This window comes from Notolepis coatsorum (genome assembly GCF_963971535.1).
Source record: "Notolepis coatsorum genome assembly, chromosome: 6".
NCBI classification, from domain to species: Eukaryota; Metazoa; Chordata; class Actinopteri; order Aulopiformes; family Paralepididae; genus Notolepis; species Notolepis coatsorum.
Genome location: NC_140170.1, coordinates 6,430,530 through 6,453,022, shown reverse-complemented (window position 1 = coordinate 6,453,022; position 22,493 = coordinate 6,430,530). Strand labels below are relative to the sequence as shown.

General features: G+C 47.3%; 1 protein-coding gene across 1 annotated transcript in view; it reads right to left on the bottom strand.

Annotated features, from left to right (window-relative positions):
• LOC311230759 (kinesin-like protein KIF11-B) overlaps window positions 1-20,185 on the bottom strand; it is a gene marked incomplete at both ends in the record, with an annotated part of 90,208 nt that extends 70,023 nt beyond the window's left edge. Inside the window, 1 exon segment of the mRNA XM_084317118.1 lies at window positions 20,167-20,185. Coding sequence (XP_084173244.1) covers window positions 20,167-20,185 — 19 coding nt within the window.
• Window positions 20,186-22,493: the final 2,308 nt, after the last annotated feature.

The window sequence follows — 22,493 nt, the reverse complement described above, 5'->3', positions numbered from 1 at the left end:
GGCGACGACAACAACCGTGGGAGAACCATCCAACCCAGCCCACAGACATCCCCAAGAAAGTGGAGCAGGGGACCACGAAGGAGACTGACCAAGGAGACACTGACGAAGAGGAGATCAACCTTTTGACGGCCCCCACCCCGGCACTGCAGACCACGACAGACCAAACCCATCACCTACAGATGGGAACCAAAGCCCCGACCATCAAGGTGGATTCCCATGACAAGATTGTCATCCGTGTGAGAGAGAGCGTCCTACTGACTAGCCACTACACCGGCGGGCCCTCGCCCTCCATCAAGTGGTACCGCAATGACGAGGAGAGGACAGCGAAACCAGCACAACACATTCAAAAACGCCCGCCCCCTCGCCCCTCTAGTACCGCGATGACGAGGAACGGGGGGGACCAACCACCACACAGCACGTTCAAGAACGCCCTGACCACCATGTCTCTAGGCCTGATAGGGGCCAAGCGTGAGCACAGTGGCAGACATGTGACTGTGGTGGAGAACAACATAGGCTGCAGGAAAAGACCACTATAGTTGACTGCTACCGGTGACCCTTGACAAGGTACACAGGGAGCGGACGGCGACCCCCTGTAGGCCCCCTCTGAATGAACGACGACCAGTGAATGTTCCCGACTGCATCGTCAAGAAGAGACATCATCAGAGACCTGTGGAACAAGATACTTCTGAACACACATTGTCCACATTGTTATGTATGTATTGGCCCTGCCACACGACAGACCGAGAACAGATGATCAACACTTCACAGCAACTGTCAGATTCACAAACAAGAACTGTTTCACAGAGTTCATATGTATCTGGAAAATTATTGACTAGGAATATGATGAAATACAATCAGTAAGATTGCATTAACCAATTTTATAATGACAATGAGAAATGATCACAGAGTCACATTGCAAAATGGTATTGTTAAACAGGGCAGAACCAGTTGGATTGTTCCAAGACACCAAGTTTGTTTTGACCATTGATAGTATGCACCACAGAACAATGCATAACGATTATCATAATCACCTTTTGATATTAACCACTAGGGTAACGGTTTTCAATTTTATTTTGACACATTAGCCACTAAGGTAATGTCTATTGTATGTATTTATTTAATTTTTATGTGTTACTGTTTGGCCCTGCCACACGACCGACAGAGAACACCTTGTCAACAACGACGCAACATCATTCAGATTAATACCTTCACAAGCAGGAAACTTTTCACACAATTGTATGTATCTGCAAAACGATGAACTAGGGATGTGATGAAAAGAAATCAATGAGAAAGCATTAACAATGGTTAGTAATAATGAGCTAAAATGTATTGCTGAAGGAAGAAGTGACCACATGATCACATTACATCACATTTGAATTACTTAGGTTACAAAATTGTATTGTCAGACAAGAAAGAATCAGTTGTTTTATTCTCTCATAGAAGAGGACATGTAACGTTGTTTTGCACCTGTATGGTGAACCATTGATAGTATATGCACTAGAATTACATACAGAAGCGATGCATAAGACGTTTTATCTCCTCATTTATAGAGAAGAAATGGAGAAAATTGCCTGATTCTAAGTAAAGACCAACAAAACTGAGGCAATCACAGATGAAAGTGACACTCAAACTCAGGGTAAATACAACTGGATCCTAAGTAATTTCATCAAGAATCATCATAAAACGTGCACAAATATATATATATATTTTTGAACAGTTTCCCATAATCAATCATGTTAGTTTTATTAACCACCAGGTTAACGGTTGTTAAAATGTTTTTGTACACATTAGCCTTATGTGTAAATCCTATTCCTAATAATTATGCACACAATTTTGTTTTTTCACCCTGTGCACTCTGACCACACAGACAGTGCATGTATTTAATTGGTTTATTACGATGCCTGTATGCACAACGATCACATTAGCTCCCCAGAGTCACGACATGAACGACTGAAGGTATGCCAAGATATTTGCACAGCGATAGCTTCAAATGATTATGTTAATTGTTGTTTGATATCAGAGATGAGGACCACTCATTGATATAGGTATTTTGAGCGATTAATAAAAGAAAAGGGTGACATCTATTCCCACATCTCTGATATCAAAATAACACAGACCGCAGTCCAGTCGATCATGTCATGAATCATGTATATAAATAATACTAGTTTAAATTATTAGGCCAACCAACAGAACACATTGGCCAACATTTTCATTATTTTAATTATTTTCTATTTTTTTCATTATCTGATAACCGATGGATTACATCGGTCCCCACTTTTACCTGTTCCAAACAATCCTGGTATATTATACATTAATCTCACCCACATTATAAGAAAGAAAAGTGAGTATTGTGGTATAATATGTCCTCATGTAAATATGTTCCCCTTACCTGTGCCCCCCCCCCCTCTCTGTGGAATCACCCCCCTCCCCTGTGTCCCCAAACCTGTACCCCCTCCCCCCCATCTGACCTATCAAATGGGACCACACACCCCCTTTGTTGAACTATAAAGGGCTCCTCCCGACCACAATCAAGGCTTCTTATCTGGGTAATTTCAGCTGATCACCTGGGGCGAGAGCCTCAGCCATTCTCTCTATGTATTCTATCTGTTTGGTTAATAAACCTTTGTTATTATCCAAGCCTCGGTTGACTGAGCACATTCTTCATCAGGATATCTACAAATATCCCACACTGCCTATAACAAACAAATACGAGTGGCAAGAAAGGAATACTTTTCTATGATTATCACAGAAAATGCTGGAAACTCTTTATATTATTCTGAGCCATCGACCCTGCCCCCACCCCTCCACATTATTCTTCAATAACAAAATAACTTAAATTAGAGCCAACATTAGTCCTGATGCAAACACATACCATCTGCAAACCCTGCTAAAACGTAACCATAGGAACATTCACTTGCATTACATCAACTGAGCTCTATAAAACTGTCATGGAATGTACCTCCTCCACTTCCTCTATTGACCCTATACCACAGCATTTTTAAAGCAGATATTCGAGAGTATTTCAAGTCATGTCCTAAATATTATAAATACATCGCTTCTGAGAGGCATTTTCCCAGGTGCATTATTGGCCTACTGATATTATCGGCTGATATTAGCATTAAAATGTAATATTGGAAATGATCGGTATCGGTTTTAACTTTTTTAATGACACAACTTTTATACAACATGCACATTTTATACATCAAACTCTTCAGCTACTTCTCCTCTCACTCAAAATGTCAATATGAGAGCTGTGATGTATAGTTTTTGAGATATTTATGTTTGTTTGGCACAACTCGAAATAAATGCTGTGGCTTTCGCATTTCTGACACGACCCTGAAGATGTTTGGGCAGACGTCTATCGGCGCGCGCTTGATGCCATCATCAAACTGCATTGTCACTTGCAGCATAACAACAAGACTGTTAGTGGAGTCGCTCACTATGTCTTTGATTTGGAATTATTTCAAAGTGTCTCCAGATATTAAACTTGCCATTTAAGTTAAGGGACAACTGGGTGGGTTTTTTCTGTGTCGCCTGTTGCTTCTGCAGAAACGTTGCCTGTATCTCCCGATGATTCTTCCTGAGGTGGCCGCAGTGACTGTAAAGCGGAGGTTATGCGAGGAGGAACCAAGACGTCTTCCTTCAATACTTCAAATGTTATCTCCCACCTCAGCAAGAATCATCCGGAGATAAATGCAACGTTTGTGCAGCAAAATGATGAAAAGAAGGAACAGGCAACACAGAAAAAAAAAACACCCGGTCATCCAGAGAAGGGATTGAGCCCAGTTTATTTTAAAGAGTGTGTTACCCCAAGTAGGCTAATGACCAACACCAGCATTTAAAAAAAAATCTTATTTCAGTTGTTTGCACTTTACCAGTTGTATAGGTACAATGTGGTTAACATTTTGTGAGGAAGTTGAAATGTGCCCTATGTAGTGGGTGTTTGTCAGGATTATTTCAGGGAGAGTGTGGTCCAAGTTGCTCTTTTAGACTAAATAAATATGGCACTTTTTTCCAGCCTAACTTAAGTTGAAGTAGTTGTCATATTTTGCACAGATAATGTTTACATCTAGAACGCCTTGTTGAATGCATCCAGTGAAATTAACACATCAATGCACTTTTATTGTCAAAAGTATGCATACTGTTGTGTTAATTCCACAACAAGAGATATATATTATTTCGTTTTTGGGGAAGGGGGGGGGACCCAGCATATATCGGTATCGGTTGATATCGGTATCGGAAATTAAGAGTTGGACAATATCGGTATATCGGTAGCCAATATCAAACATTCCTAGTTATAATACATCTTCTTATACAGTACAGATGCTAGTGAGCCAAATTTCAGTCTGAAACAAGCGGGAGGGAGATTAAGCGGCTACCACACAAGCTTATGATATGCAAAGCAGAGGGGCGTGGTCCTGATCAGTGATTGGTGCATTGAGTACAATTATTTCAGTGGGCGCCTATTGGCACCAGACCACTCCTATAGGACAAAGCAAGCCACTGAAGCCAAAATGAGATATAACGCATTTTGCAAAAGAAGAACACACACACACAAATAGTATGTTTTCCATTCAAATCCCTTTACAATTAAATGTTTGTTGTGGAATATTTAAAATGAGCCATCGGCAGTGAACCGTAGAAATTGAGATCGAGTCATTTGTTTATAAAAACATAAGAACATGGTTTAATGTCTGTGCTTCCACAGAGATCAGTTTATAGAGAGACACACATGTGTACACACAAGTGTCTGACCAGAAAGTGACCAAGAGGTCTGGTCACACACAGATTAAATACATAATTGAAATGGCGTACATTAGACATCCAGATATGACAGAAAGGTAAACAAAATCGACCCTAGTGGGAGTGGTTCCCCGCTGCAGCGGCAAAAGATCTCGCCAAGCTGCAGCGGGTGATTCGCTCCACGGAGAGGGTGATCGGCTGTCCCCTGCCCTCCCTCAGGTCCCTGCACGACTCCAGGGCGCTGAAGAGCGCAAGAAAGATCATGGCCGACCCCTCCCACCCCGGACACAGCCTCTTCACCCTGCTCCCCCCTGGGAGAAGGCTGAGGATCCCAAAGGCTGTGAAAGCTCGTCACAGACTGAGTTTCTTCCCCTCAGCCGCCATGCTGATCAATGCCTCAGGACCCCCCTCCGCCCCCAAGTGACACTGGCACAATGACACTGCACTGGTCTTTACTGGAACTCTGCATTTTACACTATATATGTATTTAAATTATTAATCCACTGCACTGTTTTTGTCCTGTGTCTGTGTTGTTGTTACTGTGAAAAAAATAATGAAAGAATTAGGGCTGTCAGTTTATCGCATTAATTAGATTAATTAATTACACAGCAAATTATCGCGTTATGAAAATGAACTCAAAATTAAAAAAATCGAAAAAAAGAAAAAATCTGTATCTGATTCTAGGGACATCTATGGATCTCAGGGAATGTATTCCCAGTGTCAGAAATACTGTGTCTGTTACTAGGCTTGAGTAAATTGTAATGAACCAAATGAGAATATCAATAATTTTTTTTTTATCTCTGACTGAGAATAACACCATGCTAAAATTGACCAGACCTGAAAAATATAAGCAAATGAATAAATGGAATATGATTAAACAGAAGGTTTTGTAGATACAGTACTGAATTCTGCCATCCGGACACATGCCATTTGAAATATGATTATAGAATATAGAATATCAGGCCTAAAATGGTAATGCGATTAAAATGTGATTAATTAGATTAATTAATTACAAATCCTGTAATTAATTAGATAAATTTTTTTAATCGCCTGACAGCACTAGAAAAAATGCATACACTGTAATGCCACAACAATTACCAATGTGTTTTTACACAAATGGCTTAATAAAGGAATCTGAATCTGAATCTCCTCAAACCTTGGTCGTTGTTAAAGAGACAGTGTCACTCTGTAGCCTCGTGTCTGGGCTGTTATACTAGTTGACCTATATTAAACTAGTCAAGCTGAACAGAGATTTAAACACAGATGGACATAGATAATATTTCCATAACATGTTCTTGTATCATTTCATCCAACAGAACATACCAACGCGTGAAAGCAAAGATAAAGGCTAACAAGGACTTGGTGAGTCAAACAGAAACAGGTCTTCCATTTTGACCAATGAGTCACAAATAACTGCTGTAGTGGATAAAAGGTAAAAAAATATATAGATATATCAGTCCAATGACATTTCTATAGGTTAACTGTTGATTAATAACCCACACAGGTGTCGGTCCTCCATCCTGCTTTCATGAGATATGTTCATCAAATATGGCTGAGAAATAGGGGAACCCAACCATCTACTGGCTTCCTGGCTCTGATGCTTAGCATGCACATCTGTGACGAGGTAAATATATTATATTATATTATATTATATTAGAGACCTGTACTGTGTAACCTTGTCATGAAGAAACATCACTTCTTCAGCAAACTAAATGGTGTAGTCGGGACGGGATTGAGCTGAATAAGAGGAAACCCTCCAATCAGTGGCCACACTGAGGGACTTAAAATATATTTGTGGCAAATCATTAGTAAAATAGAAGGAAACAAATGCATGTAACATTGTCTGTCTGTCTTTCCAGGTCAATGTGTTTGGATTTGGGGCAGACAAAGATGGAAGCTGGAGCCACTATTGGGGAAAACTGAAAAACAAAAAATTTAAAACTGGAGGACATGATGGAATGTTTGAGTATAAACTTATTGTGGAACTGTCTGACAAACAAATGATACATTTCTTTAGAGGATATTGAGCAATTATTATAGAATATACCAGTGGTTCCCAACCTGGGGGTCCGACCCCCACTAACGGTCGCCAAAGTTCCACAAGGAGCCGCAAATCCCTCTTGATTTTAAAGTTGTACAAATTTATATTAAAGAAGCATGTCTCAGTATTTAATAATTTCTGTGAGGAAGACAATGCAATTTAAGCGTTATTTTAAAAGTTTGTATCTTTATTTTTCTATTTAGGAAACATTTCTAAATAATATAAAATAAAATATCTTGTGAGGGGCACTTGTCGATGTGAACACCAGCATTATTCACAGAGCTAAGCTAGCAGAGCAAGCTACCTAAACACTAAGGGCGGAATCCACAAAGAATGGATTGCGCAAAGCAAATTGCATCCGTGGAGCCTGCTCTGCGTCTGGGAGCTATCCATGAAAGCACATTGCGCGATGAGATACCAGCGCAGACACGCCCAATGTGGCTCGCGAGCAGTCTGCACTCTGCACCCCTGACAGCGCTCTTGGCAGAAATGTGTGTTTCAAAATGTAGCGCGCTGTCCAAAAAAAGAAAATAAACTAGGAATCAAGAAATCAAGTTGGAAAGCAGTAAAAAGAAACCTGCAGTTAAAACCAAGAACGGCAAAGGACACATGCCGTTCCTTCGAATGTGGAGAGATCTAATTATATTTTAATCTGTATTTAACCTTTATCTATTCGGTGAAGACCAGTTATTCTAATTAAAGAATTTACATTATCTATCTGTCCCACTTTGTCCCACCAAAATCTTACTGTTGTCCCCCCCCCCTCCCCCCCCCTCCATCCATTTGGACTGTCTGTGAGGTTTGGTTGGTTCCCCGCCACACGCTCTCCTGAGGTATGGTGCTGATTGGTGCATTCCCCGCCGCACGCTTTTTGAACGATTGCCACTTTCATCACTCAGCTGTCATAGTTTGTGATTAGCGCCCCAGAGGGCTTTATATACCGGGACCTTCCTTCTATCGTTGTCGGGTCGTTCTGGAATACAACTGCATTTGCCTGTTTTTTCCCCGTTGCTGTTCCTGGTCTACTTTCTCTCCAGGACCTTTCTGTGGAGAACCGCTGTTGAGAACCTTGTTCCCCGTTTGGAGCTGCGCCTCATTTTGCCCGCTTTACGCGTTGCGCTTGGGTGAGTGGAACCAAACCCCTCTGGATTATTCTGATTGTGTGTATTGAAGAAACACTGAAGACTGTCACTATCGTTTGGTTCTGGATTATTCTGATTGTGTGTATTGAAGAAACACTGAAGACTGTCACTATCAATTGGTTCTGGATTATTCTAAATTGTGTGTTGTGGGGAACACTGAATACCGTCACTGTCAATTGGTTCTGGACCCAGCTAGGGAGGAGGGAACCACACTGCCTCTGTGTTTCGTTGGACTGTTTCTGATATCTCTCTCTCTCTCTCCGTTTTCCACCTTGAGCGAAAGCTGGGAGTATCTGCAGAGCCGCTACAACGCCACATGCCAATTCCCCACCACTATCTGCTGGGAGTATCTGCAGAGCCGCTACAACGTCACATGCCAATTCCCCACCACTATCACCAGGAGGATTCTGCAGAGCGGCAGATGACTCTGCCGAAGGCAGTCTCCCTATTTGTTTGATTATTGTACTTATCCTTCTTTTGACTCTGTAAATAAATACGCCCTAGCATTTGGCTAACTCTGAACTTCCTGTCTGTGCCGTTGCGTTTGAGGTCGGTTACAAACCATAACATTACGACCCGACCATGACGACCTCAGCCGACACAGACAGGGTCAGAACATATTCTCCACCAATTACAAGCACTGAGTGAAGCCGTTAACACCTTGCTTTTGACCCCACCTACTTCAGGAGCCTCGGCCGGAGCATCACCCGCAGCCGTGGCAGGCCCTGCGCCTCCCGATCCCGCATCTCGGGAGCCCCGTCTCTCCGAACCACGGTTGTTCGATGGTAACTTCGAGGATTGTGCCACATTCATCATGCAATGTGAGTTGGTTTTTCGTCATCAACCCAGCCGATTCACTTCAAGGGGAGCCCGAGTGGCTTATATGACTAACCTGCTCTCAGGCCGGCAGCCCAGTGGGTTACTGCCTCCTGGGCAATGGGGGCTGATTTCTGTTTTCCACCACCCAGCCCGTGGCCAGGACCCTGGAGCTCGGTTGGGCACCTTCCGGCAGGGCAGTGGCGGGGTCACCGACTACGTGCTGGAGTTCAGACTGGAGGCAACGGAGAGCGGCTGGAACGATCAAGCGCTTCGTCTCACCTTCATGAGGGGGCTCAACGACGCAGTCAGGGACCAGCTCGCGACCCGTGAGGAACCTGAGTCCCTCGAAGACCTATTCAGCCTCGCCATTCGCATCGACGGACGCCTCCAGGAGAGAAGACGTGAGAGAACCCGACCGGGTCCTCCAGAGGTTCCCCAGACCCCCCGTACTCGTGACAGTACTGCGGTCCGCCCTGCTCCCAACACAACTGGTGGTTCCTTCCCCTCCCGTTTGGTGCCCGGGGAGGAACCCATGCAGCTGGGACGTTCACATCTTAGCCAAGCTGAACGGGAGGCGAGGTTCAGGTCTGGCCTTTGCCTCTACTGCGGTCGGGAGGGACACCGTATCGCCAACTGCCCCACCCGGCCAAAAGACCAAGCTCGCCGGGACCCCGGGAGATCCTGGTGAGCCGTTCTTCTCGTTCCCAGAGCCGTGCACCACCTAGCCGTCTGATGAGCGTCACCCTGGCCTGGGCGGACCAACGGGCCACGGTGGAGGCACTCATCGACTCGGGTGCTGACGAGAGTTTCCTAGACTTCGAGTTTGCTACCCGGGCCAACATTCCACTAGAGGACCTCGTGAGGCCATTGGAGGTGTTCGCATTGGACCAACACCGCCTGACTGACATCACTCAACGCACCTGTCCTGTCCTGCTCACCATTGCTGGTAACCACGTTGAGAGACTCCAGTTTTTTATCACCAGATCCCCTCTTGTCCCAGTAGTCCTGGGCCGGCCCTGGCTCGCGCTGCACGAGCCCCACATCGCCTGGTCCTCCGGTACCATCAGGGGGTGGAGCTCCTCCTGTCATGCCCAGTGTCTTCAGGCGGCGTCCTGTCCCTCGCCCCGGAGATCCGTTTGTGAGCTGCCTCCGGACCTCTCGACCATACCCCCCGAGTACCACAACCTCAAGGAGGTTTTCAGTAAGTCCAGGGCTCAGGCCCTTCCGCCTCACCGGCCTTACGACTGTGCCATCGACCTCCGCTCAGGGGCTCCCCTTCCTCTACAGTCTGACCGTCCCTGAGAAGGCAGCGATGGATCAATATATCTCTGAGTCCTTGGAAGCAGGACTCATTCGGCCTTCCTCCTCCCCTGTGGCGGCCGGTTTCTTCTTTGTTGGGAAGAAGGACGGAGACCTTCGACCCTGCATCGACTATCGCCAGCTCAACGAGATCACCATTAAGAACAAGTACCCTCTTCCTCTCATGAACTCCACCTTCGAGCCTCTCACCCAGGCTACCGTCTTTACCAAGCTGGACCTCCGGAGTGCCTACCATCTGGTCCGTATCCGAGAGGGCGATGAGTGGAAGACCGCCTTCAAGACTCCCAGGGGCCACTACGAGTACCTGGTAATGCCGTTCGGCCTCACCAACACTCCGGCGGTATTCCAGGCGCTCATGAACGATGTCCTTTGTGACATGCTGGAGGAGTTTGTGGTAGTATACCTAGACGACATCCTCATTTTCTCCAAGACCCTCGAGGAACACATCCAGCATGTCCGCCGTGTGCTGGAGCGCCTCCTCCACAATCGGCTCTTCGTCAAGGCAGAGAAGTGCCGATTCCACTCTGACTCCGTCGATTACCTGGGCTTCATCGTGGAGAGAGGCTTGACCCGAGCTGACCCTCGCAAGATCCGGGCCGTGGAGGAGTGGCCGGAACCCACCACTCGGAAGGAGTTACAGAGCTTCCTCGGGTTCGCCAACTTCTACAGAAGATTCATCTGGAACTACAGTCAGGTGGCGGAACCGTTTACCAGGCTGACCTCTCCCGCCCTGCCGTTCGACTGGTCCTCAGCGGCGTGTGCTGCGTTCCGCTCCCTCAAGATGAGGTTCACTTCCGCCCCGATCTTGCTCCATCCAGACCCCAAGAGACAGTTCATCGTAGAGGTGGACGCCTCGGATACTGGACTGGGAGCTATCTTATCCCAGCGGTCGGCAACGGACCAGAAGGTACATCCGTGCGCCTTCTACTCACGTCGTTTCCTCCCTGCCGAGAGGAACTACGACATCGGCAATCGGGAGCTGCTGGCGGTTGTGGCTGCCTTGGAGGAGTGGCGTCATTGGCTAGAGGGGGCCGAGGAGCCATTTACCATTTGGACGGACCACAAGGACCTGACGTACATCCGTGCTTCCAAGCGCCTCAATGGCCGGCAGGCAAGATGGGCCAGCTTCCTCAGTCGGTTCGACTTCTCGCTGACGTTTCGCCCTGGTTCCCGCAACACGAAGGCCGACTCCCTGTCCCGGTTACACTCCAAGGGGGCTCCAACCACTGAGGACCCGACTCCCATCCTCCCAGAGGCCAGGGTGGTAGGAGTAGTCACCTTGGGCATCGATGGGGTGGTAAGGCGTGCCCTACGCTTCCATCGCGCTCCAGGCAATGTACCGGTTCATCGTCTCTTCGTCCCCGACTCAGTCCGGTCCCGGGTCCTCCAGTGGGGCCATACCAGCCGGTTCGCCTGCCACCCAGGCGTTCATCGCACGTTCTCCTTCCTGGCTCGTCGATTCTGGTGGCCCACCATGAGGAACGACGTCAAGGAGTTCGTACTGGCCTGTGCAGTCTGCGCCCGCAGCAAGGCCTCCCACCAGGCACCCTCCGGGCTATTGCAGCCGCTTCCCATTCCGAGCCGCCCTTGGTCCCATGTGGCGTTGGACTTCGTCACGGGTCTTCCTTCTTCCCAGGGGAACACGTGCCTACTGACCGTGGTCGGTTCAGCAAGGGGGTTCACCTCGTGGCCCTTCCCAAGCTTCCCTCGGCGGCCGAGACGGCGGACCTCCTGACACGCCACGTGTTTCGCCTCCATGGGTTTCCCCAGGACGTCGTCTCGGACCGAGGGCCCCAGTTCACTTCCCAGGTATGGCGGGCTTTTTGCAAGGGATTGGGGGCAACGGTCAGTCTTTCCTCTGGTTATCATCCCCAGACTAACGGACAAACAGAGAGGATGAACCAGAGTGTGGAGTCTGCTCTTCGGTGTGTGGCTGCCAATAAACCCGCTTCTTGGAGCCGTTTCCTTCCCTGGGTCGAGTACTCCATCAACTCCATGGTCAGTTCCGCCACCGGCCTCTCACCCTTTGAAGTATCCCTGGGCTACCAACCCCCTCTTTTCCCTGCACAGGAGTCGGAGGTGGCAGTTCCCTCCGTACAGGACCACCTCGACCGGTGCCGTCGGGTCTGGGAGATCACCAGGACTGCGCTGCTCCGGTCATCGGAGCATGCCTGTCGTGGGGCTGACCGGCGCCGGGTCCCTGCGCCGATGTACCACCCTGGGCAGAGGGTGTGGCTTTCCGCAAGGGACCTTCCGCTTCGGTCCTCGGCCAAGAAGCTTAACCCCCGGTTCGTCTGTCCTTTTGAGGTTCTGAAGGTACTCAGTCCGGCGGCGGTGAGTCTTAAGCTTCCTGCGTCCATGCACATTCACCCCGTTTTCCATGTGTCCCGAGTTAAGCCTGTCTCTCTCAGTCCCCTGATGCCTCCTGCTCCGGAACCACCTCCTCCCGTGATGGTGGACGGTCACCGCCAGTGGCAGGTCCGCCGGTTGATGGGCGTTCGACGGCGGGGTCGGGGGTTCCAGTACCTGGTGGACTGGGAGGGGTACGGCCCGGAGGAACGGAGCTGGGTCTCCCGCCAGCTCATCGTGGATCCCGGCCTGATCACCGACTTCCATCGTGCCCATCCGGGCGAGCCGGGTCGGGCTGGTCGCCGGGTGGCTCCCGTGGAGGGGGGGGTACTGTGAGGTTTGGTTGGTTCCCCGCCACATGCTCTCCTGAGGTATGGTGCTGATTGGTGCATTCCCCGCTGTACGCTTTTTGAACGATTGCCACTTTCATCACGCAGCTGTCATAGTTTGTGATTAGTGCCCCAGAAGGCTTTATATACCGGGACCTTCCTTCTATCGTTGTCGGGTCGTTCTGGAATACAACTGCATTTGCCTGTTTTTTCCCCGTTGCTGTTCCTGGTCTACTTTCTCTCCAGGACCTTTCTGTGGAGAACCGCTGTTGAGAACCTTGTTCCCCGTTTGGAGCTGCGCCTCGTTTTGCCCGCTTTACGCGTTGCGCTTGGGTGAGTGGAACCAAACCCCTCTGGATTATTCTGATTGTGTGTATTGAAGAAACACTGAAGACTGTCACTATTGTTTGGTTCTGGATTATTCTGATTGTGTGTATTGAAGAAACACTGAAGACTGTCACTATCGTTTGGTTCTGGATAATTCTGATTGTGTGTATTGAAGAAACACTGAAGACTGTCACTATCAATTGGTTCTGGATTATTCTAAATTGTGTGTTGTGGGGAACACTGAAGACCGTCACTGTCAATTGGTTCTGGACCCAGCTAGGGAGGAGGGAACCACACTGCCTCTGTGTTTCGTTGGACTGTTTCTGATATCTCTCTCTCTCTCTCCGTTTTCCACCTTGAGCGAAAGCTGGGAGTATCTGCAGAGCCGCTACAACGCCACATGCCAATTCCCCACCACTATCTGCTGGGAGTATCTGCAGAGCCGCTACAACGTCACATGCCAATTCCCCACCACTATCACCAGGAGGATTCTGCAGAGCGGCAGATGACTCTGCCGAAGGCAGTCTCCCTATTTGTTTGATTATTGTACTTATCCTTCTTTTGACTCTGTAAATAAATACGCCCTAGCATTTGGCTAACTCTGAACTTCCTGTCTGTGCCGTTGCGTTTGAGGTCGGTTACAAACCATAACACTGTCACTGTACTATTTATTTGCACTAGCACTATTACACTTGGGACATTGATATTATATTATTGATATTATTATTTTGTACATGCTATATTCAGTATGTTTGTATGTGGTGATGCTCTAAACTCAATTTCAATGTACCAACGATGACAATAAAGATTCTATTATTTTGCACTCCTCTATACATTACGAAGTAAACAAAATACAATACAAAATGAACGGAATACTAAAGAAAATAGATTTTATGAGTTATGAACAGTATCTAACTTGTTTGAGAAATATAAAGCCGCGTGCCAATCAGTGATGCCACAGATTACTTGTAAAAGTAATCCGATTACTGATTATTGATTACTCCTTTAAAAAGTAATCCAAGTTACTTTACTGATTACTTGATTATCAGAGTAACTTAGTTACTTTGAAAGTAACTAGGTTACGAAGTCGTCGTCGTTCCCCCAACCGTTTTTTTTTAACCGCTTTATTGAAAGTGCATAAATTGTTTTTAACTTGTTTCTCTGCACATAACGTAAATTGTTAAACTAGTGCTTCAGCTTCTGTACCATCAAGTATGGTAAATCAACAGTCTAATATGCTCACAGCATTAGAGCAGCCAGCCAGTGGTTTTACAAAACCAGTGTATATCCATTCACATCTAACAAATGCAGGCTGAACTATTCAATTATATCAACTGTAACTATTAAATTGTTTTTATAAATGTCTCTCTATAAACATACAATCAGTCTCTCTTTAACATGTAAATTAACTGTAAATCTGGCAAATAAGAGCTTTTGCTCTGCCACCATCAAATATACATTAATCAAAAGGGAAAGAAACAATCTCTCTCTTTTGCTGTTTGGCTGGCCTCCGAGTCCTCCTGTACCTAGTCGAAGCGTCGGCTAGTGAATGAATGAATGAATGAATGAAAACTTTATTAACAGATTGCAGAATGGGTACAGTACAGTACAGCTCAATACATACAATTGTTAAGGGGATGCAGACCAGAGAAAGACTTTTTGTCTTGTTTACATCAGGGTCCCCCAGTGTTGTGATTCCAGATGCTTTCAATGCAATTGGATGTGCTGTTTTTAGCGGTAGACAGTATTTTGTTTCCTCCGCATATGAACGTGAAGTAGTGACTGAGGCTATACGAGCGTTTTGGGATGGAAGTCTGAACAGAAACTCACTTTTAATTTTGCCAAGCGTTTTGGGGTGGAATTCTCCGACGACGGAGCCCTGCTGTCACACGATTGGCGCATATGTCACATGACGTGCTGTGAAGACCCGCCCTACTCTGCCTCTGATTCGCAGACTGTGGATGGGGAATGTGATTGTACCAAAGCAGATGTCACTCACAGACAGAGTGTCCAGTCACGCCGCGGGGACACATTCTTGTGTAACCCTTTCACTGCCACACTACGTCACTCCCAAAAGAAAAACAGCTCAAAATGTATTTTTGACTGTCGAAAACGAAATAAAATACTGCATTCCGCCTGCATTATGAATTTATGATGAGATAGTAACGAAATAGTAATGCACAGCCACTTGGACAAGTAACTGCAATCAGATTACTGGCTTTTAAAGATTAACGCGTTAGATTACTATTTTCGGGGGAAAGTAATCAGATTACAATAACGCGTTACTTAGTAACGCGTTACCGGCATCAATAGCCTTCGCACCGCGTGATTTAGAAATAAGGCTAAGCACTGACATTTCAAATGCTTGGTTCTGAGATGATCAATACAGTAAAAATTTATTTCTGATATAGGTGCAGTAGTGCAATGTCATGATTATTATTATTATGAAGTTATTATTATTATTATTATTATTAAATAAAACATGTATTAATAATTAATTAATAAGAACTCCTCTCCTTCACTATAATCTAATTATGAAATCAGATATAGGCCAGGGCTTTACAACTTAATAAAGAGATTGAATATTAAATGGGATAGAAACGAAATTAAATGTAGCACAATATAATTAGAGCAATATATACATTTTTTTTGTATCCACTTTTTCTCCTTATTTTTCTCCCATCCTAATTTCGTATCGCCAATTCTCCCCTTCAATTCTCCCCTCCCCTGTCTTGAACATTGCTAGACTACTATAGTTTATAGTTCTTTTTTCAATACGTTGCTGCAAGCTATTATTTTTCAATGCTACAACCCATAATAGAACCACAGAATACTGGCATTTCCATAACGCTTTGCTGCCGCCCATTCAGTCCACACTAGTAGCAGCTGCAGCTTTCATCTCTACAGTATATTTTCAAAAACATGAGGAAAAACCTGCTGCTTGAATGGTCTTTATTAAGTATAATAATCTAAATATACTTAAAGTACCAAAAGTGAAAGTAGTCATTGTGCAAACATATAACATATAAACATGTGCCGACATAACTCTGTACTAACACAACGCAAGGTAGGAACCAGGTTGAGGTATGAAACGTACGGTTATGTATATAACCATAGTTATATGAGTGTAGTGACGCTCAGCGTCATATGCACATACTTCACTTCAGTACTTGTGCACTGAATAAAAACTCACAATGTACCTTTACATACCAACATCTGTCTGGCCACACCCCAATCCGCTACCTACATAAACAGGGGTGTGGCCATGCACTCACCTCCTTCTCAATCTTTCACCACAAGGCAAGATCAAGGGCCGCAGTGGAGTCCTGACGCTGAGCGTCAATACACTCATATAACTATGGTTATATACATAACCGTATGTTATATTACGTGTAGCTCTGGTCAGCGTCATATGCACCACAGGAGCTGAGCAGAGCTGAGCTCGACAAATGTACCCCACTGAGGCCCCGCACAACCATCAGAACCGGGGAGGACCCGAGCCCCCCCGACCCTCCCTATTGGAGGATGGGAGGGAGACGGATCCGAGTGCGCGAAGAGGAGCTTGAGCAACTCCAGCGCACAGGGTGAGTATACCGTGGGGCTTACCCACGACTACACAAAAACGCACAACCCGCATGCCACTATGGAACGAACGGGAAGGAACAAACCCCCGTTACCACCCCTAAAATCATGGGGTCAAGAGCAAAGCCCAACCCCGTGGCAAGGCCGTAGCTGCGGAGCGCGAAGGAGGACCCAGACCCAGAAGGGACAGGACCCCCCTGGAGAAAGGGGGCCTGGAGAGGCCAATGACGCCACAGCATCGAGACCTCACCAGGTGGTCACTAGTGACACCGCCCCCCACATCGCCAGCGTATTCGGACAGGGCCCATCCAATAGCAGGCCCTTCCCCACAATAGCACGCCGCCTAGCTCACTGACCCTGGCATACTCAGGCAGTCAGCAGGGCTGTAACTCGAAGCACTCAAGAGGCTACACCCACAGCGGGAGCAGGCAGCGCACCAGGGAGACGACCTCCAGAAGAGGTCGATCCCTCAATCCAGGCAGCAGGCACTTGACCTGAGCCTGGAGCACTGCGGACTAGACAGGCGCCAAAGGGGTCAGCTGAAACAGCACCCCGGCAGAAGGGGCGTATGCTGGCATTGTTGTGCACCATGTCACAGCCTCCACAAAACCCCCCTGACTCTCTAGAGGGGCCGAGGCAGAGAAGGCTGACACGATTGGCAGACGTCATGAAACGTGCGGGGGCACACTCAATCGGTTAACCCAGGAGTTGACTGCGCTCCAACACACCAGGGAACCAACCACCCTCTTGGTTAAACATGAGGTGGTTGTTCCTATAACCCCTCAGGAAAAAACTCCAAAACACACCTGCGGGTATACACTGGCTATACCGCAGTAGAAGTGTTTCAGTTTTCAAAAAGGGGTTATCCCAGGCCTACGGGTGGATGAAAACTACTTTGGACCGGGCCCGGCGGACCGGGACGTACACAGGGATGCCAGAGGAGTTCCATAAGAACCACCTCAACAGCCCCCTCTCAGCCATGCGTAAGCAGGAGAAGAGAGGGGCGAAAAGAATGGAGAAGGACCAGGCCCCCTTAGCGCAGCTCAAGGTACAACACAACATGGACCAAGCAACAGTGAGGGGTAATCCGTAGTAACACAACCACGAACATCTCCATAACGCCAAACCCTGTGACACCCGGGCCGACCCGGCATTTTTCCCCCCGAAAAAAGCACAAGTCCCTCAGGGTACCAGAACAGCAGATCTGCGTCCCCGGCGGACAACGGGTTAACTGACCTGGACCGGCGTGACCAGAACCAGTCCCGTGCCCTAATCACACCGACATCCCCAACACTAGGAGGGGATAGGTACGCGTGTTGATCCAAAACATTATAAAGGGCGCCACCCAGACGGTCCTGTTCGTACCGCGCTCAGTGGCCCACCCCAAGGGCGTGAGACCCCTCTACCTATGCTTTGATCTATTCCGTTAACATCCCCCAGATATGAACGAGAATTCGTCGAGACAAACCTAGTAAACTGGCGCTCGGAAGAGACAAACTCCATCCCAGTTGCCCCATAAAAACGCAGTTTTAATGATGAGCAACCAAGGCGCGCAAGCCTCATGCGTGATTCCTATCAGAAACACCCAGGGCCAGCACTATGTACACGTCGAGACCCAAAACACATCAATGGATAGTCTAACAAGACACCAGATACCGTTCCTCCAAGCCGCCTGGGAGAACGACAAGAAGCCGCTTTTTAAATTTTAAATTTTCTACAGAAAAAAGAAAAAATAATACGGACATGGGTCCCATGTGACGCGGCTGAGGGAAACACCACCCCGTCAACCATACTTCATAAGAGGGGACAGGGAGCGACGTACCCCTATGACGGGGGGAAACCCATGACTCAACAGACCTTTAAAGCGAGGAGTCAGGGAAACCCTAAACAATATCCCGTCCACCTACTCCAAAAAGGAGAGGACGGGGAACCCCCAGAGAGACTTCCCACGTGAGCAATAGATTGAAAAGACATATTGCAACCACATACAACAGAGCAGAACTTCTTTTTAAGTTCTACTCACCTTGACAATCTGAGGAGGAGGCTCCGAAACTTTGAGGAGGCTCCCTCACTGGGAGGGAGGGTCTGAACTCACATGAGGCTCTGAATCTCCCTGAGGAGGAGGCTCTGAACTCCCTGAGGAGGATGCTCTGAAACTCCCTGTAACAGAGGTCCAGAACATGGAGCCTGAATAACCCACGGAAGTCTTACCAATAGAAACGCGCCCAGTGACGTACTCTATGGCGGGGGAATTTCCGCGGTCCACACGCCCAATCTTTCATGGCGTGGGACCAGGAAACTCCCTTCCCCCCCCCCCCCCCCTACCCTGTAACGTGCTAATCCAGCAATGTGACAGGAAGCCCGAACGACCAATCAGAAAAAGGGGAGGAAGGTTTACCAGTTCACCCCTTTACGACCCCTCACCCCTGATACGATGTAATGACAAAGTAGAGCCATGACACCAGTCATAGCATGCTACATGAAGCGTTTAACAGCCTCACATAGACTCATGTGTGAAACCTGCCATCTGATTTTTACAAAGAAAAAACACAGACCCAGAGAAAACAGCCATCTGATTTTTACAAAGAAAAAACACAGATCCAGATAGGGCCCCTTTAAGAGCCCTGGTACCAGACTTACACATGTGCTTCTGTAGGCCAACACCTAAACCAGTTGTAGATCTTAACGACACACACAACCCTTCATCACAATAAAAAAGGCAAAGTACACTCTCACTACCGTAAGAGGAACGCCGTTTTTCATAACGAGAGAAGACACAAGTCCTCGATTATGTATTGGCCACAGGCCTTGCTAAGCCCACATGACAGCAACCAAAAAATCTTTTCCCTAGGAAAAATCGTTTTCTCAAGCAGGAGCACAACCCCAGCAGAGCTGAGGGATTACACAGTATCCCCACAAACATAGTGACACAATATATTGTAAACAAAACATGTTTGAGAGGAGGGGGGAAAAGCCCCAGGGAACCCGGGGGGAAAATCACCCCTCCCCACCTTACCCTTGATACGACCAGGTTGAACAGGTACTGCCCTGTTAATATGTGAACACGCTACCTGTTTATTGTCATCACAGGCTGAGAGAAGGACTCACTCCTCGATCACATGTCACTAAGCATAGCTTTGCAGGGTAAATACCCCAACTAGTTGTGAGCACAACCACGTTACTAATGTTACATGAACCCACAAGTTCTCATCACAACTAAACCAGTTCATTTTTACTCACGTAAAAACACAACGCCGATTTTCTAGGTAGAGAGAACCTATACCAGCGACAAGACAATTCACACACAACACATGTCGTATCCCAAATGTAGTGCAGCAACATACGTTTTGGAAAAACATCGTCATTACAAAACATTTAGAAGGGAAGGAAAGAAGAGGTGTCCAAAGGACTCCTACCTACACTCTGAGCGCTGAGACACTGGTCAACGGCGACAGCCGGAGTCGAACCCGGCATCTCTTGCGTTGGTGACGAGGGCAATGTCCTCTGCGCCAACCAGCCGCTACGTTCTCCATGTTGACGAAGTTCTCGCTGGCAGGGCACACGGTGTAGGGCCGACTAACATCCTCTGTCAAAGATGACGTCGTAGTCAGAGTGTTAAGGCTTGTTATTCACACAGCAATGTACAACAGTGTAGCATTAAGCTAACATCCAAATCAGGCCGACTGATAGCAACAAGCTAACGTTCCTAGCCTAGTGAACGCAACGAGCTAGCGCCACAGCTAACAGCTAACTGGCTAACAGGTAGGCCACCCAGCTAGCACGCAAGCTAAGCAGCTATCACCTGAACTGTACACAAGAACATAATAAGCCACACTTCAGACAGGCCGCTGTCTGACTCCCTCCTCATCCTAAGAGAGAAGAGAAAAAGAAAAGTCAACACCGTTTTCAGAACGGTGATTTAACAGACATACAGCTGAGTCGGCACAATTCCCTTATGGGCTGCAGCCAACTTGAGCATGGATCTCCCATTAACGAAGATCCAAACCCACTTTTCCTCGTGTTTAGGGTTTAACTTCCATTCATTTGAAAGATGGGGCCTTCACGGGACAGAAAAGAATCCGCTCGTCCAGAGACCCTGGATTTTAACCACAGATCTCGGTCGCGGCCCACTAGCTTGACTATCGTGGGCTTCAAACCAGGACCCTCCGTCCGCCGCCTAAGAGGCCGAACAAAGGACACTAGTCTGGGGCCGGCCTTCGTAAATTGGGCAGCTAACCCCTATAGCAACACAACTGGCACTCGCATAGCAAAAACATCACTCACCCAGAGGCAGCCAGTTTCTCACAACAGCCGACGCCTACTGCACAGTCCAGCTGCAGACCCGCAGGTAATACCTGTCTAGCTGCAGCTTGGAAGACTGCAGGTGGGGATTAGACCAGTGACGCGAGCCCCTAATACGAAAAAGCCGGTGGAGGTCAGAATGATCATCATCTTCCAGACACCCCAGTGATGAAGACATTATCGCCACATTTTCTCGAAAAAAGTGAGAGAGAAAACAAAGATATAACATCAACATATCTCCTTGCTGTCCTGTTCTCCTTTCTTCAGACTAACAACCTAGCTCAAAGTGATTGGTATACAAGGCACTTCCCTGTGGTGAAAGTGAAGAAGGAGGTGAGTGCATGGCCACACCCCTGCTTATGTAGGTAGTGGATGGGGGTGTGGCCAGACAGATGTTGGTATGTAAAGGTACATTGTGAGTTTTCATTCAGTGCACAAGTACTGAAGTGAAGTATGTGCATATGACGCTGAGCAGAGCTACACGTAATATAACTAACCTCAAAGTTCAATATTCAAAGTGCAAAACATTTACTGACTTTAACTAAAACTCTTTTAAATGCTCATACACCGACGTCGTAGAGTCTGACTCTGAGCGAGTCCAGCGCCTTCTAAAAGTGCAAGCGCTGCTGCTCTACTACCAGACTCCCCGAAGCTCCGCCCAGAGCGGTTGCCAGATTGTGTGGTTTTCAGCATTATTTTAAAGCCTGTTTACGGTGTGTTTTAACTGGGTTTTCGGCTGAAAGGCATATGAAATCTGGCACACTTTTGAACGCCGTTATAATATAGTGCTGAGAATGAATGCACTTTTGAGCACCGTTATACAGTGCTGAGAATGAACGCGTTCTCAATTACGTTCATTTAGGGGGGAAAACATGCGTTCAGTTCACGTTCGCCCAAAATACGAACACGTTCACGAACGATCGTTCATTGAACGCGTTCAGGTACATCACTGCCCCTCCGGTACACAAGGAGGCAGCCTGTTGCATCTTTTCACCAGACAGCGCGGACTCTCAGTGGCGAGGAGTAACGCGTGGGAGGCTCACGCTGCCCCCGATACTTCCTGTCTCTGCTGTACAGGCGTCACCCAACCGACCTGCAGTGATGCAGTGGTGGTCCCACTCGGTACCACGGCGTCCTAGCAGTTTTTTCTGAGCAGAAGTACGCGCACAGATGTCCACGCGTGCGCACACAAAAATTATTTCACAATTTTCACTGGACTCGTCGCGCCGTGCACCAAGTACCCGGCACTTATCTATCACCTAGACTTTGCATAATAATAGGATACCGATAGCATAAGAAAGAACGAGAAGAGCCAAACCAAGATACAAGCCCTGTGGGGGTTTGCATCTGTGGAACCTCTCACTATGTGACAAATGGTCCCGACTGGAAGGATGAGGCATTAAGTTGTGCTTCAGGGTATAGAAGGCGGGGTAGAATGTTCATTTTTATTAGACTAGTCCCATGACCGATAGTGGGAGGTCATGCCACCGTTACAGATATCTCTTAACCGTTGTGGTGACAGATTCAGACGTGACAAAT